The 25792-nt window shown below is 47.9% G+C and overlaps 1 protein-coding gene across 1 annotated transcript in view; it reads right to left on the bottom strand.

The window, feature by feature from the left end:
- Nucleotides 1-312: 312 nt before the first annotated feature.
- LOC116541972 (myosin-16) overlaps nt 313-25792 on the bottom strand; it is a 52859-nt gene continuing 27379 nt past the window's right edge. The window contains exons 17-31 of the mRNA XM_032266522.1: nt 25429-25515; nt 22396-22641; nt 21170-21287; nt 19337-19464; nt 18336-18532; nt 16319-16451; nt 13988-14204; nt 12765-12901; nt 12567-12670; nt 9414-9606; nt 7188-7391; nt 5746-5871; nt 3886-4056; nt 2580-2780; nt 313-1183 (exon numbers count right to left, since the gene is read on the bottom strand). Coding sequence (XP_032122413.1) covers nt 983-1183; nt 2580-2780; nt 3886-4056; nt 5746-5871; nt 7188-7391; nt 9414-9606; nt 12567-12670; nt 12765-12901; nt 13988-14204; nt 16319-16451; nt 18336-18532; nt 19337-19464; nt 21170-21287; nt 22396-22641; nt 25429-25515 — 2463 coding nt within the window. The 3' untranslated portion in view covers nt 313-982. The remainder of the gene's footprint in view (nt 1184-2579; nt 2781-3885; nt 4057-5745; nt 5872-7187; nt 7392-9413; nt 9607-12566; nt 12671-12764; nt 12902-13987; nt 14205-16318; nt 16452-18335; nt 18533-19336; nt 19465-21169; nt 21288-22395; nt 22642-25428; nt 25516-25792) is intronic.

Raw genomic sequence — 25792 nt, forward strand, 5'->3', positions numbered from 1 at the left:
CTCAATCTAGAACTATGGCATAATAAAACTGGTATTTTGACTTTTTTTTCTTTGAGATGGGGCCTCACTCTTGCCCAGGCTGAAATGCAGTGTAACAGTGGTACGATCATAGATCATTGTAACCTTGGACTCCTGGGCTCAAGGGATCCTCTCGTCTCAGCCTGTCAAGTAACTGGGACTACAGGTGTGCACCACCATGGCTGGCTTTTTAAAATTTTTTTATTTTTTGTAGAGACAGGTTTTCACTGTGTTCCCCAGGCTGGTCTTGAACTCCTGGGCCTAAACCATCTTCCTACCTCAGCCTCCCAAAGAACTAAGATAGACAGGCACAAGCTACTGTGCCCAGCCTATTTTAACTTTTATATATGATATCACCAACATTTTTTGTCCTTGGTTAGTTCTGAATTAAGGGGAATAAGGACTATTTTAAATTGTTACCCTAAAATCCCACCTGCACTCAGTGCTCAAGGAATGGTAGCTATGATGATAATTATCATTTTCTTAGTGTTAGAGGCCTGAATTCAACCAGGATTGATGAAATCTCCAGTGAAGAATGATATTGTGGGGGATGCAAAAGACGAACATACATTGCCATAAACTTGTGGATGTCCCTGTGACTGGTACTAAGCACCTAGGTTCCAGGGGTAGTGTCAAGTGGCATCACATGTGGAAACTGCCCTTCCATGCATTTGGGGGAACATCAGGTCGACCAGCACCTGTGATACAGGTGAACAGCACCCCACCTGAGGGCTGTGAGAATCTAGAGGAGTTTTGCAGCTGAAGAGGCAGGGGAAGAGCTTTGGGGTTGCTGTTGCATGAGACTGGGTATGACAAAGACTGGAGCTGGGGAGCAGGGGGACTACAGCTGAGTCACATAGTACCACTACTAGGAGCAGAGCTGGTGCAGGCAACGAGCGCTCTGAGTGAGGTCATCCAGAGTGGAGTACACACCTACCGGCTGTGGCCTAGGAAACGGAGGGCCTCACTCCTCAGAAAGGGTTTTTGAGGTGCCTGTCTTGGACACCTGGATGATCTCCACGGAGGTGATGCCCTTGCCGGCCACGCGGTGTCTGGTGCGCAGCTTGTTTAGGGCGGTCTCTGCTATGCCGGCCCGCTCCTCGGCATCATCCAGCTCATGCACCGTCTTCCTATATCGAGCCAGGGTCTGGTTGGCCTGGTCCTCCTATGACAAAGGCACAGCGGGAAATGGGGCATAAACATGGCTGGTTCTGGTTAGATGTGCTTTTTTTTTTTTGAGACGCGGAGTCTTGCTCTGTTGCCCAGGCTGGAGTGCAGTGGTGCAATCTCAGCTCACTGCAGCCTCCGCCTTCCAGGTTCAAGCGATTCTCCTGGCTCAGTCTCCTGAGTAGCTGGCACTATAGGTGTGTACTACCACACCTGGCTAATTTTTGTATTTTTAATAGAGATGGGGTTTCACCATATAGGGCAGGCTGGTCTCCAACTCTTGACCTCAGGTGATCCACCTGTTTTGGCCTCCCAAAGTGCTGGGATTATAGGCGTGAGCCATTGCGCCAGCCTAAATGTGCATGTGTTTGTTTGTTTTGAGGCAGAGTCTTGCTCTGTCACCCAGGCTGGAGTGCAGTGACACAATCTTGGGTCACTGTAACCTTTGCCTCCTAGGTTCAAGTGATTCTCCTGCCTCAGCCTCCTAAGTAGTTGGGATTATAGGCATGCAACATCACGCCTGGCTAATTATTGTATTTTTAGTAGAGACAGGGTTTCACCATATTGGCCAGGCTGGTCTAGAACTCCTGACTTTGTGATCCTCCCGCCTGAGCCTCCCAACATGCTGGCATTATAGGCGTGAGCCACCGTGCCTGGCTTAAATGTGCATTTTTATTAGTTCTATGGGTTGTCTAAGAGTCCACTTGTTTTACAGTTTTTTTTTTTTTTTTTTTTTTTTGAGATGGAGTCTCATTTTGTTGCCCAGGCTGGAGTACAGTGGTGTGGCCTCTACTCACTGCAACCTCCGCTTCTCAGGTTCAAGTGATTCTCCTCCCTCAGCCTCCTGAGTAGCTGGTATTACAGGCACCCGCCACCATGCTTGGCTAATTTTTTTTTTTTTTTTTTTTGAGACGGAGTTTCACTCTTGTTACCCAGGCTGGAGTGCAATGGCGCGATCTCGGCTCACCACAACCTCCGCCTCCTGGGTTCAGGCAATTCTGCCTCAGCCTCCTGAGTAGCTGGGATTACAGGCACGCGCCACCATGCCCAGCTAATTTTTTGTATTTTTAGTAGAGACAGGGTTTCTCCATGTTGGCCAGGCTGGTCTCAAACTCTTGACCTCAAGTGATCCACCCACCTCAGCCTCCCAAAGTGCTGGGATTATAGGCATGAGCCACCATGCCTGGCCTCTTTACAAGCTCTTATCTCTGGTGTATAGTGTCTGGTTCCCCCCCACTGGATTCCAAGGAGGAGACACCATGGACGTGAGCCTTGCAGAGTCATCTTCGGGCCAATGTCTTCTTTCCCTGTGGTTAATTCCCAGCAAGGCTGGCAACTTGCACTGAGAAACAAGCATCAGGGAAGGAGGAGCAGGGAGGCGCATGGACACTCACCGCCTCCTCGATCTGCCTCTTGTAGACCTTCAGCTTGTTCTGTAGCTTCTCCACCAGCTCTTGCATGCGCTGGTTGGTCTTGTGGTCCTCCTCTGTCTGGAAGACCAGCTCTTTGAGGCGACGCTCGTTCTTACGCAGCGTCTTGACCGTCTCCACATGCTGTTTCTGCTCCCCATCCAGCTCTGTCTCTAGTTCCTTGATCTGTGGGAGGAAGAGAGGAATGCAGCTGAGCCAACGCGTATGTTTTGTTTTTTGTGTTTCTGTCAGGGTCCTGCTCTGTTGCCCAGGCTGGAGGGCAGCGGCATGATCATGGCTTACTGTAGCCTTGACCTCCTGTGCTCAAGTGACCCTCCTGCCTCAGCCTCCTGGAATGCATAATTTTGAACTTCAGAGCTCAGTGGCCTCAGACAGGGGCATTGTGGTTGCAGTGTCTACCTTCTGCCCAGAGGTGAGGGGATGGACCCTGGACAGGAGAGTCAGGTGGGCTCTACCTTTTACAGGAAATGCTGTGGTCGTGAGACACTTTCCCTTGAGCCTCAAATTCCTTCCTCTGGGAAACCGGGGTGTCGGGGAGTCAGACAAAATGACAGAACCTTCTGGGCCCTTCCAGCTCTGGCATTTCATGGGGTAAAGACTAAGGCCTGTCTTCTTTCAGTGAGTAATAAAAGGCAAGAAGAATATTGAGGACTGCTCTGCTTGAGGCTAAGGACATTCTGGGGAGGAAGGTGACAGGGAGGGAAAGCGGAGAGGAGAACTTGAGAGAAATTTGAGCTCTTCTCTCAATTTCCTTTTCTCTTTCTTTCCCTCCCTTCTTCCCTCCCTCCCTTCTTTCTTTTTTTCCTTCTTTTCTCTTTTTTTTTGAGACAGGGTCTGGCTCTGTCACCCAGTCTGAAGTGCAATAGTGCTATCATATCTCACGGCAGCCTCAACCTCCTGGGCTCAAGCTGTCTTCCCACCTCAGTCTCCTGAGTAGCTGGGACTATAGGCATGTGCTACCAAACCCAGCTAATTGAACTTTCTTTCTTTTTTTTTTTTTTTTTAGAGGTGGGGGTCTCACTATGTTGCCCAGGCTGTTTTCAAAATCCTGGCCTCAAGCAGTCCTGCTTTGGCCTCTTAAAGTGCTGGGATTACAGGCATGAGCCACTGCACCTGGTCCTTTCCATTTCCTCTGCTTTCCTAGCACTTGCATAACCCGATTCTTCATCAAGCACAGGACATGTTTTTGGCAAAAGACAGGCACCCCACATCCCCTTGCCCCCCACCAGATCGCTGTTCCTCCCTTGGCTGAGCCCTTTATCGCCCTCACCCTGGCCTCCAGCTTCATGATTGTACGCTTCCCGCCTTTCAGAGCCAGCTGCTCTGCCTCCTCCATCTTGGCCTGCAGGTCTTTGATGGTGACCTCATAGTTCTTCTTGATCTTCTCCAGGTGCATGCAGTGGTCCTGCTCTTGCCGGAGTTCTTCTGCCATGCGGGCAGCCTGTGGGTGGGGAGAAGAGCAGGAGTTAGAGCTGGGCGCTACCCAAGTTCATAGCACCTTTGAGAGATGTGAGACCTTGTCTCCCGGTCTCTAGGAAACCAATTGGTTGACAAGGGGAGCCCCACTGACATGCTGCTGGGGTTTGGTGGAGGGGGTGCCCTGTGCTCCCCTTTGCCCCCAAGAGGGGAGGGGAACCAAGCTCATGCCTCCCATCCCCACAGACTCCCACCAGCTGGGAGCACTCAAGCGAAACCCAACTGATTGCCACCTCCACGAGGGGCACAGCATGGAGGGTGGGAAGAGCACAGCCTCTGAAGTTGGAAGACCTAGGACTGTGTCCAGCCCTGAGTGATCTTCAGCACGTTGCTAATCCCCTCTCAGCCCCTTTCTCCTTACATTCATTCCACAAATGTTCATGAGGGTCTACGGTGTACCAGGCACAGGCCTGTGCTCTTGAGAGGTAGCAATAAAGACCAGCAGTGTTCCTGAACTCTTGGGATTTCAATCAAGTGAGAGGAGTCTGACGATGAAAATCTGTATTCCTTCATCTTCAAAGTGGGGAGTAAATAGAACCCATCACTCGAGGCTGGTGTGAACACCCAAAGGGATACTGGGATGAGAGCACTTGGGGGCACATCTTGCCAACATCCTCCTCTGCATCCTTGGGCTCATCCATCTTCCTTTTACTAGCACTTCCATCAAGGCTGATTTTTTTTTTGAGACAGAGTTTTGCCCTTGTTGCCCAGGCTGGAGTGCAATGGCATGATCTCAGCTCATTGCAACATCTGCCTTCCGGGTTCAAGTGATTCACCTGCCTCAGCCTCCTGAGTAGCTGGGATTATAGGCGCCTGCCACCACGCCCAGCTAACTTTGTATGTAACTTTTAGTAGAGATGGGGTTTCTCCATGTTGGGATTTGGTGGAGGGGGTGCCCTATGCTCTCCTTTGCCTCCAAGAGGGGAGGGGAATCTGGTCTCGAACTCCTGACCTCAGGTGATCTGCCCGCCTCAGCCTCCCAAAGTGCTGGGACTGCAGGTGTGAGCCACCACACCCGGCCCAAGACTGTTTTATTTTATTGCTGTTATTATTTCATGTTTTGACACAGAGTTTCATTTTGTCACCCAGGCTGCAGTGCAGTGGTGGGATCATGACTCACTGCAACCTCAAACTCCTGGGCTCAGGTGATCCTCCTATCTCAGCCTTCCGAGTAGCTAGGACTACAGGCATGTGCCACAATGCCTGGCTAATTTTAAAAATTTTTAGTAGACAGGGTCTTGCTATGTTGCCCAGGCTGGTCTTGAAATCCTGGCCGCAAGCAATCCTCCCGCCTTTGCCTCCCAAAGTGCTGGGATTACAGGCGTGAGCCACCATGCCTAGCCCAAGGTTGTTTTAATGCATCCCATTGCCAAAAAGCCTGCCCAGATGAGCCCACTTTGATGGCTTCTTTGATGCAAGACCCTGGGCCTCGTGTTGTCATCTTTCACTTGATCACCTAGAGCTTATAATTCTTTCTTACTTTCATGTGTGTGGCTTTTTAGAAAAGCCTTGGGCCACACTCTCCCTGGCAGGGCCCCATGTTTGGGTCCACAGTGGCCCATGAGGGGAGGAGGGGGCCTTCCTGCCCAGGCAGCCTGGTCCTCAGCAGGTACCCAGGGCCTGCCTGCCAGCAGCAAGGGACACACGCACTTACATCCGTCATGGCCTTCTTGGCCCTCTCGTCCGCTGAGCGGAACTCACTGATGAGCTCCTCGTGCTCGTTGGAGATGCGCTGGACATCTGATTCTAGCTTGCGTTTGACCACAAGGAGGCTCTGGTTCTGGAGGAAGAAAGGGAGATATCACCATGAGCCAGGGTTCTTCATGGCCCTTCCTGTGTTCAGGAAAGAAAGCAACCTCTGCCAGACATGCTTGCCAGACCCCAACAGGAAATGGCCCTGTGCCCTCTGCATGGGGTAAGGGTCCCTCTCCTGCATTTTTTTTTTTTTTTTTTTTTGAGGCAGGATCTTGCTCTGTCACCCAGGCTGGATTGTGTAATGGTGCAATCACAGCTCACTGCAGCCTCAACCTCTTAGGCTGAAGCGATTCTCCCACCTCAGCCTTCTGAGTACCTGGGACTACAGATGCACACCACCAGCTAATTTTTTGTATGTTTTTACAGACAGGATTTGGCTATGTTGCCTAGGCTGGTCTTGAACTCTTGAACTCAAGCAATCCTCCCAGCTCTGGCTCCCACAGTGCTGGGATTACAGATGTGAGCCACTGTGCCTGGCCAAGATGATATATTTTATTTCATTTTTATTTTTGAATCAGAGTCTTGTTCTGTTGCCCAGGCTGGAGTGCAGTGGTGCGATCTTGGCTCACTGCAGCCTTGACCTCCAGGGTTCAACGGATCTTGTGCCTCAGCCTCCCAAGTAGCAGCTTATATATATGTGTGTATATATATTTATGTGTGTGTGTGTGTGTGTGTGTGTGTGGTGTGTGTCTATGTGTATGTATATACACATACACATATATATACATATATATGTATATATACGTACACATAAATTATATATACACACATACATACATAAAATATATGTATATACACACATACATAAATATATATATATATACACATACACTTTTTTTTTTGAGATGGAGTCTCGCTCTGTCACCCAGGCTAGAGTACAGTGGCATGATGTCGGCTCACTGCAACTTCTGCCTCCCCGGTTCAAGCAATTCTCCTGCCTCAGCCTCCTGTGTAGGTGGGATTACAGGTTCGCGCCACCACACCTGGCTAATTTTTGTATTTTTAGTAGAGATGGGGTTTCACCATGTTGGCCAGGCTGGTCTCAAACTCCTGACCTCAGGTGATCCACCCGCCTCAGCCTCCCCAAGTGCTGGGATTACAGGCATAAGCCACTGTACCCAGCCCATGCTGGGATATATTTTATATCCTGGACTTTTATATCACAGTTTTACAAAAAGCTCTGCAGATGAGTTTTGAGGATTTGCCAAGTTGGGGGAACTGCCTGCCTCTGAGTTTTGAGGGTCGCTCATGTGGTTTGGGCACCATCCTGGCCTTACCCCAGCACTCCCTAGCCCCTCGAGTGTGGGTGCGAGTGGCACTGACTCAGGAGCCCTGTCCTACCTGGATATTGATCTCGTTGTGCCGCTCGGTGATCTCCACCACCTCCTGCTCCAGCAGCTTGCGTGAACGCTCACTGCCCTCCAGGGCCGAGCGCACCTCCTCCAGCTCTGTCTGCAGCAGGCTCAGGCGCCGCTCCTGCAGGTTGTACTGCTCCCGCAGCTCCTCGTGCTGCCTGGCATCCTCGTCCATCTGGACCTGCAAGTCCTGAGGGGCACAGGGACCCAGTCTGAACCCATACCCTGGGCCGTGATACCATGTGGGGGTGGCCAGGCTTGAGGGCGCCCTGATCTTTATCGACTGGGTTCGGCAGGAAACTGGGCAGGCAGGGAGGCCACAGAGGAAGAGTGAGGAGCAGACCTGTTCTTGGGGAGTTTATGGTGTGGTGGAGCCTCAGCAGGGCCAGGACCCAGGAAGTTATCTAACATGAAGTCAAACCTTTCCTTATGATAGAGCGCCTGGTGTTCCCAGCACAGCCTTCTCAAGGAGGCCTCCCCAGTGACCTCTGACAATCATATTCTAATCCCATCTAGGCTGATCCCCAGCTCTCTTCTGTCTTCTTATTTCTCTCTTTTTTTTGAGACGGAGTCTTGCTCTGTGCCCTAGGCTGGAGTGCAGTGGTGCTGTCTTGGCTCACTGCAATCTCCACCTCCCAGGTTCAAGTGATTTTCCTGTCTCAGCTTCCCAAGTAGCTGGGATTACAGGTGCTTGCCACCACACCCGGCTAATTTTTCCATTTTTAGTAGAGACCGGGTATCACCATGTTGCTCAGGTTGGTCTTGAACTCCTGACCTCTAGTGATCCGCCACCTCAGCCTCCCAAAATACTGGGATTATAGGTGTGAGCCACGGCGTTTGGCCTGTCTGCTTATTTCTCCGTAGAACTTATCACCAGTTTTAATACTACAGTTTTATTTTTGTTGCTATCTGCAGGGTGATGTTTCTCTGTTTTGTCCACATTTGTTCTTTTTTTGTTGTTTTTGAGACAGGGTCTCACTCTCACCCAGGCTGGAGTGCAGTGATGTAGTCATAGCTCACTGCAGCCACCAATTCCTGGGCTCAAGTGATCCTCCCACTTCAGCCTCCTGAGTAGCTGGAACTACAGGCACACACCACCATGCTCAGCTAATTTTATTTTTTGTGGAGATGGGGTCTCGCTATGCTACCTGGGCTGGTCAGGAACTCCTGGCCTCAAGCGATCCTCTCTCCTCAGCCTCCTGAGTAACTGGGACTACATGTGAACACCAAGTGTGCCCAGTATTTTCTTGTCTACTCTTGGACACCTAAAACAGTGCCTAGTTAGGGCACGTCTCCAGTTAGCAAGCGTTGGGTGTGTGATTCTGGCTGTGTATGCTGTAAAGACCAGCCTCATAATGGAGTGATTATGAAGGGATCTTCAGCTCTGTTTGTGTTTATTTTATTTTTATTTTTATTTTTTGAGAGACAGGGTTTCACCATGTTGACCTGGCTGGTCTTGAACTTCTGACCTCGTGATCCACCCACCTCGGCCGCCCAAAGTGCTGGGATTACAGGCGTGCGCCACTGCACCTGGCCTGTTTATTTTTTAAGGCAAGTCGTGGGTATATGAGTTTTGTTGTGTTCTTCATTTCTCTATGTCTGAAATAGTTTATAATAAGTAAAACATGATTTTACAAATCAAAATGGGGCTGGGCGTGGTGGCTCACGCCTGTAATCCCAGCACTTTGGGAGGCCAAGGTGGGCAAATCACCTGAGGTCAGGTGTTTGAGACCAACCTGGCCAATATGGTGAAACCCCCTCTCTATTAAAAATACAAAAATTAGCCAGGCGTGTTGGAGGGCACCCGTAATCCCAGGTACTCGGGAGACTGAGGCAGGAGAATTGTTTGAACCTGGGAGTTGGAGGTTGTAGTGAGCTGAGATCTCGATACTGCACTCCAGCCTGGGCAACAACAGTGAAACTCCATCTCAGTCAATCAATCAACAAATAATCAAGACAGGCCCAACTTCCTGTTTCCCTCCTTTGGTCCATCTTTTCAGTTGTCTGGAATCTGGACTCTTGGTGGTTGGGGGCCTGTTATTTATATAGTCCCCAAACCTCCTATTCCCTGGACTGCCAGCCACCCCGCATTCTCACTCTTATGCCTTTATCCTGGCTGAAGACATGCATTCAATTAGCTCCCTTTAGGCCTTCAGACTCAACTGATAATGGTCTGCCTTGTACCTAGTTTCTCCTCCTCCCAGATCACTACCTTGATTTGCTGTTGCAGCCTTTTCAGTGTCTTTACAAGTTCGCTGTTGTTCTTGTTGGCGTGGTCCAGTTGGATTTCCATCTCATTCAGGTCCGTCTCCATCTTCTTCTTGAGCCGAAGTGCCTCTGCCCGGCCCTTGGCCTCTGCCTCCAGGCTGGCCTGCAAGGACTCAATTGCCCGCTGGTGGTTTTTCCTGTAAGTCCAAGCAGAGAAGACCTTGGCATACTCTGCTGGCTGTTCAGCCTGCGCTAAACCTTTCTTGGGAAGAGGTCTCAGCACCAGCATGAGTACAGCCACCATGTCGTGAAATTAAACCCTTAAAAAGGTGCAAGACAGGGATGAGGATTTTATGCTTCGGGGAAATAAAAGGAAGGTCATTTTGCTGTTTTAGAGACAAGTTCTCACTCTGTGGCTCAAGCTGTAATGGAAAAACCATCACAGTCTGTGGTGGTGTAGCAGTGTGATCATAGCTCACTGCAGCCTCAAACTCCAGGGTTCAAGTGATCTTCTCATCTCAGCCTCCTGAGTAACTGGGACTACAGGCCATGCCCCTACGCCCAGCTATTTTTTTTTTTTTTTTGGTGATCCTCCCATCTCAGCTTCCCAAAGTGCTGGGATTACAGGTGTGAGCCTCTGTGCCTGGCCAGTGAGGTCATATTTACTGAACATTTCCCACATATCTTATATAATCCCAGTACATTTAACATGTAAACCAGCCCTGCAAAAACACTAAGGCTCTCAGATGCTGAAAACATGCCAAAGGTCATGCATTTGGCCCAGAATGGAGTCATGATTCAAATCCAGATGCTAAAGTCCCTGGTTTTTCCATTACAGAATGTGAGCTTTGGCCATGCAAGTCAGGTTTATATTTCTCTTCAAAACAACATTCATCAATTGATTGTCTTTATTTATATTTATATATATATTTTTTGAGACAGGGTCTTACTTTGTTGCCCAGGCTGGAGCACAGTGGTACAATCTTGGCTCACTGCAGCCTCGACCTTATGGGCTCAAGCAGTTCTTCTACCTCAGCCTCTTGAGTAGCTAGGACTACTCGGGAGGTGTATGCCACCACACCTGGCTAATTTTTGAATTTTTATGTTTTTGAAAGATGAGGTTTCAACATATTGCCCAGGCCAGGGTTACATGTATAATAATTATATTGTAATCAACATAAATATTTCCATAAAGCCATCATATAAGCTATACTAATCTCCCTTTATAGGAGACCAAGGACATAAGTGTTCTAAACACTTGCTGAATTGAGGCAAATACATGGTTGTCATATAAAGACCCTGTCTCCTGCAGCAGACTAAAAAAGATTAAAAAAAAAAAGAAAAAAGACCCTGTCACCTGCCTTTTCAGAAATCCCCACCCCTCACTATGCTCACCTCAGCTCCACCCCTCAGTGCCCACTACTTGCAGGCACATTGTTGGGTTTAGAGCATCTTGAGTTGTTTTCAATTTCCAGATATGGGAGAGGGTATTATCACATCCCCCAAAGTGAATGAAATAGTGATTCACTTTGACTTAAAAAATAAATATAAGCACAAAGTATAAAACATTATTGAAAAAACTAAGGAAGATGTAAATAAACAAAAAGAGATATATGTTCATGGGTCAGAAGACTTAATATTGTTAAGGTGGCAATAATCCTCAAATTGATCTACAGATTTGACACAATCCCTATCAGAATTCTAGCTCATTCTTTGCAGAAATTCACAGACTGGTCCTAAAAATGTGAGAGACCCAGAATAACAACAACAAAAAAATATTGAAAAGGAAGAACAAATTTGTATGATACACACTTCCCAATTTCAAAGCTTATTACAGAGCTAAAGTAATGAAGACAGTGTGGTCCTAGTATAAGATAGACATATATATCAATCGAATAGAATCGAGATTCTGGAAAGGCACCTTCACATTTATGGTCAATTCATTTTCAACATGGGTACCAAGATCATTCAATGGGGAGAAAAGTCTTTTCAACAAATAGTGCTGGGAGAACTAGATATCCACATGCAAAAGAATAAAGTTGAACCCCTACCTCACACCATATACAAAAATTAACCCAAGATGTACCAAAGCCCTAAATAGGAGAGCTTAAACTATACAACTCTTCAAATGAAATACATGCATCAATTTTTGTGACTGGATTAGGCAATGGGTCTTTAGATATGACCTCTAAAGCACAAGTGACCAAATGAAAAATACTGGACTTTTTCAAGATTAAAAATTTTTTTTCTTTTCTTTTTATTAGAAATGGGGTCTCATAGGCTGGTCGTGAACTCCTGGCCTCCAACAATCCTTCCATCTCAGCCTCCCAGAGTGCTAGGATTACAGGTGTCAGCCACTGCACCCAGCCAAAATTAAATAACTTTTGTGCTTCAACGGATACCTTTAAGAAAGTAACAAGACAACCCATAGAATGGGAAAAAATATCTGTGAATCAAATCTGATAGGAGTCTAGTGTCCAGAATATGTAAAGAACTCTTACAACTCAACAATAAAAAGAAGCAATCCAGTTTTTGAAAGGGGCAAACAACAGACTTTTCTCCAAAGACGTTATACAAAAAGCCAGTGAGCACATAACAGATGCTCTGCTTCATTAGCGATCATGGCTAAAATACTACATGCTAAAGTGTTCATGGGCCGGGTGTAGTGGCTCATGCCTGTAATTCCAGCACTTCGGGAGGCTGAGGTGGGTAGATCACTTGAGGTTAGGAGTTCAAGACCATCCTGGCAGTGAAAGCCTGTCTCTACTAAAAATACAAAAATTAGCTGGGCACAGTGGCATGCATCTGTAATCCAAGCTACTCGGGAGGCTGAGGCAGGAGACTTGCTTGAACCCAGGAGGCAGAGGTTGCAGTGAGCCACGATTGCACCACTACACTCCAGCCTAAGCAACAGAGCAACACTCTGTCTCAAAAAAAAAAAAAAAAAAAAAACCCAAAGTGTTCGTAAACCAGAGAGTGAAACAACAGTATGAAGCCAGTCTTTATTTCCAATTCACAGATGAGGAAGCTAAGGTTCAGAGCGGTTCACCTGAATTGCCCAAGGTCACATGACTAGTAGGTGGGAGAGACCTGGGTTTCTGGACTCTGCGCCATCACACTGCTTAAGAGTCAGCCTCCCATCCCACCAGCTCCGTACCTGGTAGCCTCAAATTCTTCTTCTTTCTCATGGATTCTCCGGTCAATGTCAGCTTTAACTTGAGCCAGTTCCAACTGAATTCGAATCACCTTGCTCTCTTCAACCTACCAGGAATAAAAACATTAGTCTTTCTGGCCAAGAAGGTGTGCAGTGCCTGGCCAAGCGTCCACAGTCCCCAAGGTGATGGCCCCACGGTACCTCCAGGGAAGACTCAGCTTCTTCCAGCGCCACCTGGAGTTCTTCCTTTTCCATCTCCAATTTTTTCTTCAACTTCTGCAGCTCATGCACACTCCTTCCTCCCTCACCCAGCTGATCAATGAGATCCTTTATCTCCTCTGAGATAAAAATATTCATGTTAGTAAGACTCAGCATTCCAGGGTCATGGCAGGTGGCACAGTCATTCCTCCATTGGGGTAAGAAGCAGGTCTCCCAAAGTGCTGGTATTGTAGATACGAGCTACCACATCTGGCCATAATCTTTTTTATTTTATTTTTTTCTTGAGGCAGAGTTTCACTCATTGTCCAGGCTGGAGTGCAATGGCGCAATCTTGGCCCACTGTAACCTCTGCCTCCTGTGTTCAAGTGATTCTCCTGCCTCAGCCTCCAGAGTAGCTGCGATTGCAGGCATGTGCCACCATGTCCGGCTAATTTTGTATTTTTAGTAGAGATGGGATTTCTCCATGTTGGTCAGGCTGGTCTCGAACTCCTGACCTCAGGTGATCTGCCCCCCTTGGCCTCCCAAAGTGTTGGGTTACAGGCATGAACCACTGTGCCCAGCCCATAATCTTATTTCATGTCATGACCACCTTTTAAGTAAGGTAGAATTATTTTATTTTATTTTTATTTTTTGAGACATAGTGTTTCTCTGTTGCCTAGGCTGGAGTACAGTGGCATTAACTCGGTTCACTGCAACCTCTAGCCCCCATCTCCTCCTCCCACCCCAGTTCAAGCAATTCTCCTGCCTCAGCCTCCCAAGTAGCTGGGTCTACAGGCTACATACAACAGAAAGGAAAAAAAAAAAAAATACAGGCGGCCACTCCCATGCCTGGTAATTTTTTGTATTTTTAGTAGAGATGGGGTTTCAGCATGTTGGTCAGGCCGGTCTCCAACTTCTGATCTCAAGTGTTCCGTCCATCTCAGCCTCCCAAAGTGCTGGGATTACAGGCATGAGCCACCATGCTGATTATTTCCTCATTGTATAAGTGAGGAAAGTGAAGCATAGAAAGATTAAGCAACTCACCTAAAGTTACACTGCTGAATGCTGAAGTGCTTCTACAAAGCACTTGCTAGTCAGTCAACAAACACTTATTGAGCACCTACTGTGTGCCAGGTGCTCAACTGATGATGTGCTCAGGATGAAGGGGGGTCTGGCTATGTCCCCATCCCTACAGGCCCATCTCATCCACCTGCCCTCAGACTCACCCTGCAGGGTCTTATTCTCCTTCTTCACTGACTCTAGATGCTCCAGAGACTCCTCGTAGGCCGTCTTGATCTTGAAGCTCTCTGTCATGTACATGCGGCATTCCTTCTGCGAGCTGTCCACTTCCACCTGCAACTCCTCACACTTCTGCTGCCACTCGGCCAGCATCTTGTCAAAGAGCCTCTGCTTCTTGTCCAGGGCAGCGGCTGCAGCATTGGCCTAGAGTAAGGTGGAAATGGTCTCTAGGGGTCCAACCTCCCTGCCTCTGTCCCCTCCTCCCATCCCCCACCAACCACTCTTCCTTCCCTTTCCCCAGTAACTCTTGAGGCTGTAGACCCCTTGGGAATTTGAATATAATTCAACACCTATGGCAGAGGCACAGAACAGAGAATCTGCAAAGAGTTGCATGATTCTAAAACTTCCCAGAGATGTGTGGCCTGGGGCATTCCACCTTATTTTCCCAGGTTAGAATTCTCTCAAATGAGAGAATTGTAAAATGTAAAATGAGGAGTTTGAGTCACAGTGGCCTTTCCAGATTTACAACATTCAGCCTAACTCCCCTTAATGTATTTCACTGTAATGCAGTAATATACATTATGCGTCATTTTCCAATTCATATCTGACTATTCTTTTACTTTATTTTTCCATAGGTTTCATCTTTCTCATAACTCCCTGGCAACTATTTGCTGTTGTGCTATATTAACTTTTGTAAAGTTTTGCATTGTTTCTTTTGCGGAGTAGCAAAACCTTTTTGAGTTTCAGGAGTTTTTTTTTTTTTTTTTTTTTTTTTTTTGAGACAGAATCTGGCTCTGTTGCCCAGGCTGGAGTGCAGTGGCGTGATCTTGACTCACTGCAATCTCCACCTACCGGGTTCAAGCAATTCTCCTGTGTCAGTCTCCTGAGTAGCTTGAATTACAGGTGTGTGCCACCACGCCTGACTAATATTTGTATTTTTAGTGGAGATGGGGTTTCGCCATGTTGTCCAGGCTGGTCTCAAACTCCTAACTTCAGGTGATCTGCCCGCCTTGGCCTCCCAAAGTTCTGGGATTATAGGTGTGAGCTACGCCCAATTTATTTTTATTTTTTTATTTTAGGAGGTGAGGTCTCATTCTGTTGCCTAGGCTGGAGTGCAATGGCCTAAGTATAGTTAACTGTATCCTCAGCCTTTTGGGCTTAAGCAATCTTCCCACCTCAGCCTCCCAAAGTCCTGAGATGACAAGCGTGAACCACCGAGCCAGAACTTTTTTTCTGAAACCTTTCACATGGATGTGACCTCCTGCCTATGTGGCCACTTCATGCAGCCACATTCTTTCATTGGGCTGCATTTGGCCTCTGACAGCCAGCATAAATCATGGTCCCATCTAGACCAAGACCAGGGAGGTGTATGCCACTGCAAATCTTATATAATTCTCATAGAGACTGGCAACTCAGTTTGAACCAGGGATGCAAATAGGAATAGTTAGCCATGCAAAGTATGTGGGACGTAGTTTGTGTAAGAGAGGGGGGAACAGGGAGGGTGCATCGTGTAACTTTCAGAGGCAGATTTTGTCCTGCTTGTGGCCCTATTTATTTGAGACAGGTTTTTACTCTGTCCCCCAGGCTGGAGTGCAGTGGTACAATCACAGCTCACTGTATCCTTGAACCCCTGGTTCAAATGATCCTCATGCCTCAGCCTCCCAAGTAGTTGGGACCACAGGCATGTGCCACTACACCTGGCTAAGTTTTTAATTTAAACATTTTTTGGGGGCCAGGCGCAGTGGCTCACACCTGTAATCCCAGCACTTTGGGAGGCTGAGGCAGGTGGATCACCTGAGGTCAGGAGTTCGAGATCATGATGAAATCCCATCTCTACTAAAAATACAAAAACTTAGCCAGGTGTGTTGGCAGGCACTTGTAATCCCAGCTTCTCAGGAGGCTGAGGTAGGAGAATCGCTTGAACCCAGGAGGCAGAGGTTGCAGTGCACTGAGATCACATCACTGTACTCCAGCCTGGGCAATAAGAGCGGAATTCTGTCTCAAAAACTAAAAATAATAAAATAATTTTTGTTTTTTGTGGAGATAGGGTCTCCCTAAATGTTGGGATTAGAGGCATGAGCCACTGTGCTTGGTCTTGTGGCCCTGTTTAAACAGTAGCTTGTTGAGTGTTAGATCTCAGAAGAGTTCATGAACGTGTGCTCAAGCAGCAGCCATGTCTAGCACGCTCCTGAAGGTACCGCTGTGCTGCACCTTCTTGAGCCATGTGTTTCTTTCTGATGATCCCAGATGTGTGACAGTCTCTCCCTAGCCCTGCCGCCCATGGTAAATAGGCAGTTTTGAGCATTTGACCCTCTGACCTTCTCCAAGTCGATGGTGAGGTCCTCAACTTCTGCCTGGAGTCTCTGTTTATTTTTCTCGAGGGAGGCAGCCCGGGCCTGGGCAGTTTCAGCTGCTTCTTCTGCCTCCTGAAGTCTGGCGGCCAGTTTCCTCCTGCAAATGAGGGCCAGAGGGGCTGTCAAGGAAACATAGACACTCACAGGCACCGCCTTCTCATTGCCAGGGTCACAGTGTGGTGGGCATGGTACTAAGCTCTGGTGCCAACGTTGGAAAAGATGCATTGTTTACAGGAGAGCCACCGCATTCACTGTCTTATTTATTCATTCAAGAAACACTTATTTTCTCTACTCTGCCCCAGGGATTGCTGCAGGTGTTAGGGATACAGCAGTGAATAAAACAGGCTAGGCTATCTGCCCTAACAAACAAAATGTTTGTTCTGGAGCTAGGGGGAGGCAGGCAATACATGTCCTATAGAATGTAGTACTGTGGTGACAAATAGAGCCAAGAAGGGGACAGGCAGTCCAGGTGGGAGGGGGTGACAATGTCAAATGCAGACTTGGGGGAGACTCTGAGAAGCGGACACAGGCAAAGGTCTAAGTTGGGATGGAGGGGCCCTGAGGGTGTCTGGGGCAGAGACAAGCTTAGGGGTTGAGATTTAGGTTTAGCGCAGGAGTAGACTTGGGGGAGGACCAGGCAGGGCCCAGCAGCCTCCATAACAAAGGCCTGGAGGACAGAGGTGGAAGTCACAGGAAGGCAAATTTAGGCTCAAGGTGAAAAAGAGCTTAGAGCTTTAGATGAAAGTATTGCACCTGCTTGGATTGTATTTCAGTATAAGGCAAAAAAAAAAAAAAGAAAAAGAAAAGTATTGCATCAGCTGGAAGTCACTATGCCTTATTTGCTATCACATTACCAGAAATTTCAGTGAATGGATGGGACCAGTCAGCAGGCTGGGATCCCAGAAACACTTAGAGCACGTGTGCCATTTTCTATATCTAATTTGGCTTTATACAAGAAAAAATGTGGCCATTTGTTCAGAGAACCCAGAATTTTATAGAGGAGTTTGTTAAGTTGACTATGTTTTTTGATTTAATTTGTCGTGGCTTTCCTCTGCTGCCTGGCCTAGGGTGCCTAACTCACAGGGTTTCCATGGGTGCACGGACCCAGGGGCACTCAGGCCAGCCTCCTTTTACACAAGAGAGAGGCTCAGAGCCACTTTCATGTCCCCCCTTATTTCCTTAGGTGTCCACTTCTGTAATTTTTTTCTTTTTTTCATTTGAAATGGAGTCTTGCTCTGTCATCCATGCTGTAGCGCAGTGGCACAATCTCGGCTGATGGCATCCTCCGCCACCCGGGTTCAAGAGATTCCCCTGCCTCAGCCTCCTGAGCAGCTGGGACTATAGGTGTGTGCCATCACGCCTGGTTATTTTATTTTATTTTTTTTGTATTTTTAGTAGAGACAGGGTTTCACCATATTGGCCAGGATGGTCTTGATCTCCTGACCTTGTGATCCACCCATCTTGGCCTCCCAAAGTGCTGGGATTACAGGCGTGAGCCACCATGCCTGACCTGTAATTTTTCTTTTTTAGAGACGGGATCTTGCTCTGTCATCCAGGCTGGAGTGCAGTGGCTTGATCATTACTCACTGCAGCCTCCAATTCCTGGACTCAAGCAATCCTCCCACTTTAGTCTCCCAAGTAGCTGAGACTACAGGCACATGCCACCATGCCTGGCTAATTTTGTAATTTTTTGTTGAGATGAGGATCTCACCATGTTGCCTAGGCTGGCCTCCAACTTCTGGGCTTAAGCAATTCTCCCACCATGGCCTCTCAAAGTGCTGTGAATACAGGCATGAGTCACCATGGTTGGCCCACAAAGCAGGCTCCATTGTCCAGACACATTGTCCTCCTCTTAAAGGAGCCTCTGAACATCCTTCTCCTGGGCTTGGCCCTGGCCTCAGCAGTGACTGACATGGAAGTGAGGCCCCCAGCGCCACCTGCCCAGCCCACCTGGCTCTACCAGCAGGAGGACGATACTCACTTGGTCTCCTCCAGCTCCTCTGTCCTCTGGATGGCATCGGTCTCATACTTGGTCCTCCAGGTGGTGACCTCGGTGTTGAGTTTGGACACGAGGCGCTGTAGCTCCGACTTGCCTCCCTGCTCCTCCTCCAGCTGCTCCTTCAGCAGGTCCAGGTCATGCTTGGTGTTGGCCAGGCTCACCACGGCGGTGCTGCGAGACTGTGGGGACCAGCCTGTCAGGGGCCCGTGGGGGCTTTCTGCAGCCCACAGGGCCACCACTTAGTTATACATAACACTGGAGCAGCAGTGATGGTAGGTGAAAGGGGGAAAAGACTCGATTGCACAGTCCAAACCATCAGGGTTTTATTTTCATCCTATAATTTATTTTCATTCTATTACTGTCCACAAAGATATATAATTTCATTTCATTTGGTGCATCGTGTAACTTTAAGGGGCAAATTTTATCCTGCTTGTGGCCCTATTTATTTATTTGAGACAGGGTCTCAGTATGTACACATCACATGCTATAGTTTTGTAGTTAACTTTTTTACTTGCTATGATATCAAATACTTTTTGTGTTCATTTAACATCTTCATAATATGTAACTTTCTTTAGCTGGGTGTGTACAGGTGTGCACCACCATACTTGGAATCTTTCTTTTTTTTTTTTTTTTTCTGAAATGGAGTTTCACTCTTGTCACCCAGGTCAGGTTGGAGTGTAATGGTGTGATCTCGGCTCCCTGCAACCTCTGCCTCCTGGGTTCAAGCAAGTCTACTGTCTAAGCCTCCCGAGTAGCTGGGATTATAGGCGCCCAACCACGCCTGGCTAATTTTTGTATTTTTAGTAGAGACAGGGTTTTGCCATGTTGGCCAGACTGGTCTTGAACTCGTGACCTCAGGTGATCCGCTTGCCTTGGCCTCTCAGAGTGCTGGGATTACAGGCATGAGCCAACCTCGCCCGGCTGTAACCTATAACTTTAAGGAGGCAGCTCTGTCACCACCACAACCCTACCCCCAAACATACCTTTGACTCTTCATCTAGCTGCCTCTTATAATCATCCACTTGTGATGTCAGAGATGTCTTTATCCTTAGGATTTGATTGAGCCTGCTCTGGGATTCTTCATATTCCCTGCTCAGTTCGCTATTTTCAGCTGGGTGGGAAGGGAATGGAAGAAATATTGGATGAAGAACTGTTTCCCCAGCCAGACCTTCAGTTCCCCAAGGCATTGCTCCTAAAGTACCCAATAAATATGGTGACTTGGCCAACTGAGCTGGAATGGGGAGAACAGTGGATCACCACACCAGCCTCCAAATGAAGTGTGCCCAAGAGAAAGGCAAGTGCTCAAGGGTTGCCAAGATTCAGGTGGTCTGCATGGAGCTAGTGGCCTCAGATAATGAAGCCCCCCTTTCCTACATGTCAGGAGATGCAGCAGAGGAGCTTGGAGAAACAGTGGGACAGACAGAGAGTATTTCCTTTGTAAAATATGTTTGTCACCATTCCAGAACCTAGACTCCTGTCATTTGTGGTATGATTGCTGGAGCCAGAGGCCAGGAAGAAGTTCATGAGCCCAAGAGGAAAAGCAAGGATTTCCAGTTCTACTCTGTACAGTCACTGAGCTTTACTTTTCTTATCCGTCAAATGGGGATATTGATTTTTCTTTCCGTTTATTTTTTTGAGACAGGGTATTGCTTGGTTGCCCAGGCTGAAATGCAATGACACAATCATAACTCATTGCAGCCTTGAACTCCTGAGCTCAAGCGATCCTCCCACCTCAACCTCCCAAGTAGCTGGGACTACCAGTGTGAATCATCACACCCACCTATTAAAAAAATTTTTTTTTGTAGAGTTGGGGGTCTTGCTCTGTTGCCCAGGCTAGTCTCAAACTCCTGGCCTTAAGTGATCCTCCCGCCTTGGTCTCTCTCCCAAACTACTGGAATTGTAAGCATGAGCCACTGCACCCAGCCAGGATATTGTTAGAGAATTCCAAATGTGAGAAATAAGGCCAATGGATGCCTGCAGGTTCTCTTGATGTCACACTGAAGCACTAACAGGCCCATCCGAAGTCAGCAGTATATAGTTCTCTAAGGAAATGCACCTTTGACTTACTGTTTACTCATGTGTGATTAGAGTACAGCTCCTGCAGTTAGAAATTAACTGATACATTGATAAATTGCCAATTATTTTTGTTATAGAGATGCAAACATGCATCTCTATGACAAAGGTGCCAATTATTTTTGTTATAGAGATGCCAGTTTTGTTTTGTTATTGCCAATTATTTTTGTTTTAGCGATGCAAAGATGGATCTCTATGACAAAGGTGCATTTCTTCCAGCATCGGAAAAAAAAACCCTTAAACTAAACCCAGAGATTACAGTATTATTGTCCTGTAGGACATTAACCAGTTCTGCATCTAACTTAGCAAAGTTATTTTAGCATTTCTTTTCCCAGCTGACTGTAAATCTCTGCCTTTCAAATGCTCTTTGAAGGCAGCTTTACCATTTTTCTGGTTCCCTCATTAAGGAGTTAAATAAATCCTTGACACATGTCCGCTTTATATTAGTATGTGGGTCATGTTTAAAAATGTTTGAAAATTGTATTTTGTCAGCACGAATGCCTGTCCTGCTGATCTCACCAGGTAGGTGAGAGAACGGATACCAGAATGCTTTGAATTGTGTTCCCTGTTTTGCATTGTAAAGAGGTTACTTGGAATATTCAGCAGGTGGAATTAAAATCTCATCTCATCACAAGGGGATTGGATGGGAATCTTCCAAGGCCAAGAAAGCAATGTTTCCCTGAGAATCCCAGTTCCTTTCTATGCACTGCTCCTTAGCAAGCTTCAGGGAGGAGAGGGCTCACCTTGGAGGCGGGTCCTAATGGCATTGATTTCTGCTTGGTTTCGCTCTAGCTCTGCCACCTTGGCGTTGGCTTCTGATAAGCTGTCTTCCAGCTTTCTGACGTGGGCCTCGGCGTTCATCTGCTCAGGAAGGATGAACTCAGTGGGGAAGTTGCGGGTGGGAGAGGCAAACCCTTCTTACTTCCCTCTCAATTTTTGCTGTTTCTCTTATGTGCCTCCCAGGCCACCTGCCTAGTCTTTCTAGAATGTCCCGGTCTCAGAAACCCCAAATGGCTCACCATTGTCTTTTCTTTTCTTTTTTTTTTTTTTTGAGACAAAGTCTCGCTCTGTCACCCAGGCTGGAGTGCATTGGTGCAATCATAGCTCACTGTAGCCTCAACATCCTGGGCTCAAGCAATCATCTCACCCCAGCCTCCTTAGTAGCTGGGACCACAGGCACATGCTATCATACCTGGTTAGTTATTTTTATTTTTTGTAGAGACAGGGTTTCACTATGTTGCCCAGGCTGGCCTCAAACTGGGCTCAAGTGATCTGTCTGCCTTGGCCTCTCAAAGTGCTGGGATTACAGGCATTAGCCACTGTGCCTGGCCTACTGACCATTTCTTATGTGCCAGGGACTATTGCAGCCTTCACAGTAGCACTCTAAGGTGGGGATTATTACAATCATCTTCATGTTACAGATGAAGAAATTGAAGCAGAGTTAGGATATTATTTTTTATCTTTTTTTGAGATGGAGTCTTGCTCTGTTGCCCAGGCTGGAGTGCAGTGGAGTGATCTTGGCTCACTGTATCCTCCACCTCCCAGGTTCAAGCAATTCTCTTGCCTCAGCCTCCTGAGTAGCTGGGACTACAGGTGTGCGCCACCATGCCTGGCTAATTTTTGTAAGCCATGGTGCCTGGCTGTGAGCTACCGTGCCTGGCAGGTTATTTTATTTTAGAGACAGGGTCTCACTCTATTGCCCAGGCTGGAGTGCAGTGATGCGTCATACTCACTACAGTCTCAACATTTTGGGCTCAAGCAATCCTCCTGCCTCAGCTTCCTGAGGGCTACAGGCTCATGCTACCATGCCTGGCTAATTTTATTTTTTGTAGAGATGAGGTCTGGCTTTGATGTCCAGGCTGGTCACCAACTCCTGGCCTCGCAAGAGCGATCCTCCTGCCTCAGTCTCCCAAAGTGCTGGAATTACAGGAGTGAGCCACTGTGCCCAGCACACATTTATGTTATTCACCTTGGACTTCTGCATGGTCTCCACACTGGCATTGAGGTCATCGATCTCAGCCTTCATGACCTGTTTATCCTTCTCCAGCTTGGACTTGACCCTCTGCAGGTTCTCCACATGCTCCGTTAACTCGGCCATCGAGTCCATGTGCTTCTTGCGCAGCGTGGAGGCTGTTGCCTCGCTCTGCAGGGCAGCCTCTTCCAGCTCCCGCCGCAGCTTTAGCAGCTCAGCCTCCCTCTTGCGGTTCTGCTCGATCTGGGGTAGAGGAGGAGCAGCTTAGCAGAACTGGCCAGTGCCAGCCTTTTCAGGGTGGACACTGCCCAGCTGCTCGGTGGTCCCCTGATATTCCTGCACCTTGCTAAAAGAAGTCCTACTTGAAATACCAATGCTTAGCCTCTGGGGTGAGGGGGTTGTTCACAGGATTTGTTTAGAGAGGGTCGTGTGTTAAACTGTGCCACCCAAAAAGATATACTCAAGTCCTAATCCCGGGTCCCTGTGAATATTACCTGATTTGGATGTAGCGTCTTTGCAGATAGAGCTGGTTAAGATGTCATACTGGATTAGGGTGGACCCTAAGCTAATGACTGACTGACGTCCTTTTTTTTTTTTTTTTTTTGAGGAGTTTCACTCTTGTCCCCCAGGCTGCAGTGCAGTGGTGCAATCTTGGCTTACTGCAACCTCTGCCTCCGGAGTTTAAACAATTCTCCCGCCTCAGCCTCCGAGTAGCTGGGACTACAGGCACCTGCCACCACTCCTGGCTAATTTTTGTATTTTTAGTAGAGACAGGGGTTCACCACGTTGGCCAGGTTTGTCTAAAACTGCTGACCTCAGGTGATCTGCCTGCCTTGGCCTCCCAAAGTGCTGGGATTACAGACATGAACCACCATGCCCCGCCTGATGTCCTTTTCAGAAGAGGGAAATTTGGACCCAGAGAGACACACATAAAGAAGGCCCTATGATTGGAAGGATGCATCCAGCCAGAAGCTCCAAGGATTGTTAGCTACCACTGGAGACTGGGAGAGGAGGATGAAACATTCTCCCTCAGGGCCTCCAGAAGGAGCCAACCCTACCCACATCTTGTTTTCATACTTCTGGCCTCCTAATTGTGAAAGAATACCATCCTGAGGTTTTAAGCCACCAAGTCTGTGATCCCCTCTCCTGCCCTTCTTTTTTTTTTTTTTTTGACACAGAGTCTTACTCTGTCATCCAGTCTGGAGTGCAGTGGTATGATCTTGGCTCACTGCAACCTTAACTTCCTGGGCCCAAGCAATCCTCCCACCTCAGCCTCCTGAGTAGCTGTGACTAAAGGGGCCTGCCACTACTACCAGCGATTTTTCTTTTTCTAGAGATGGGGTCTTGCTATGTTGCCAGGCTAGTCACAAACTCCTGGCCTCAAGCGATCCTCCAGCTTCAGCTTCTCAAAATGTTGGGATATAGGCATGAGCCGCCACACCCTTGCCCCTGTTGTTTGTAAACCCTTCCTACACTGCTAGAAATCATCCCTGTCCTTTCATTGATGCTTTGTCATTCATACCATGGGGAATGATTTTGTTTCCTGCCAGGACCCTGACCACAGCTGGGCACCAGCTTCAGATCTAGGCACATACCCTTACTGAGAGGACTATGGCCAGGTTGATAAGGCAGTGGACATGGAGTCCAGGCAGCGCCAGGTAAAGGGGCCCAGACTTCCAGCAGCTGTGACTGAGGAGAGCTGATGACATGCAATTAGAAAGAGGCGGCCACATGGCTTCTGCTGGTCCCCATGACACCTTCATGTGAATTAGAAGACACAGCCCCACACCAGGAGGTGAGGCTCGGGTCTCAGCCCCATTTGCCTGTCAGAGGAGTGCCCTTGAAGTGTGGGGTAGTGAGGTCACCCCACTGTATTAACCATATCTTTATTTTCTATATTCAATGCTTTGACATCTGGGTTTTTGCTATCTCTAGAGGGACACCACTGCCCTACCCTAGGGATAGCAAACAACTCACCCTTGAGCACACTATTCAAATGCAAACCAGCCAGTCTAGAACCCATACCCCCAACTACCTCCTTTATGGGGCTCTCACATTATTTGTTTTTTTGAGATGGAGTTTTACTCTGTTGCCTAGGCTGGAGTGCAATGGTGTGCTCTTGGTTCACTACAACCTCTGCCTCCTGAGTTCAAGTGATTCTCCTGCCTCAGCCTCCTGAGTAGCTGGGATTACAGGCACCCCCCATCACACCCAGCTAATTTTTTTTTTTTTTTAGTAGATATGGGGTTCCACCATGTTGGCCAGGCTGGTTTTGAACTCCTGACCTCAAGTGATCCACCCATCTCAGCCTCCCAGAGTGCTGGAATCACTGGCATGAGCCACTGCGCCCGGCTGGGCTCTCACGTTTCTACTCACTATACTCCTGCCTTAATCAGTCCAGGTCCAGGTACCAACAACTAGGGTCAGCCCTGAAGTCCACTGAGATTGTCCAAACTGGCCAGTTCAGAGCCTGTTTGCCCTGCCTCACCTGTTCCTTCCCACAGGAGCCACAGTAAAGGCCTTTGCCTACATTTCTTCCTGTCCTCTGCCTTCTAACCAACCCTAGTGCTTCTTTGGCCCTGCACAGCATGCTGTGCCCCCTCCTTTTGGGAACTGTGAGTAGCAAACTCTTTGTTTGTTTTTGAGAGACAGGGTCTTGCTCTGTCACCCAGGCTGAAGTGCAGTGGTGCCATAGCGGCTTACCACAGCCTCCACCTCCCTAGGCTCAAGTGATCCTCCTACTTAACTTCTTGAGTAGCTGGAACTAGAACATGCCACCATGCCCAGGTTTTTTTTTTTTTTTTTTGGAGAGATGGGGTTTTGTTGTGTTGCCCAGGCTGGCCGGAAACCCCTGGGCTCAAGTGATCCTTCTGCCTTTGCCTCTCCAGGTGTTGGGATTATAGGTGTGAGCCATCGCTTCAGGCCTCATTTTAAAATTATTAATTGGTTTCTCCTACTGCTCATAATCCAGCATTTTTTCCCCTAAATGCAGATGGGGCTGGGGGTTTCTGAGCTCCCTGGGATGGGTACCTGAGCAGATGTGGCTCCACCAGCTTCTTCCAGCCTGTCACTGAGGTCTTCGAGGTCCCGGGACAGATCACTGCGTTGTTTCTCCACCTGAGATGAAATTTTTTTTGTTGTTTTTTGAGATACAGCCTTCCTCTGTGGTTCAGGCTGTAGTGCAGTGGTGCCATCTCGACTCACTGCAACCTTTGCCTGCCTGGCTCACGCAATCCTCTAACCTCAGCCTCCCGAGTAGCTGACACTACAGGCACATGCCCCCACACCCGGCTAATCTGTAAATTTTTCATAGATATGGGGCTTCACCATGTTGCCTAGGCTGGTATACTGGTCTCAAGTGATCCTCCTGCCTTGGTCTCCCAAAGTATTCAGA

This window comes from Sapajus apella, unplaced genomic scaffold, assembly GCF_009761245.1.
Source record: "Sapajus apella isolate SASKATOON/1434 unplaced genomic scaffold, GSC_monkey_1.0 scaffold159, whole genome shotgun sequence".
NCBI classification, from domain to species: domain Eukaryota; kingdom Metazoa; phylum Chordata; class Mammalia; order Primates; family Cebidae; genus Sapajus; species Sapajus apella.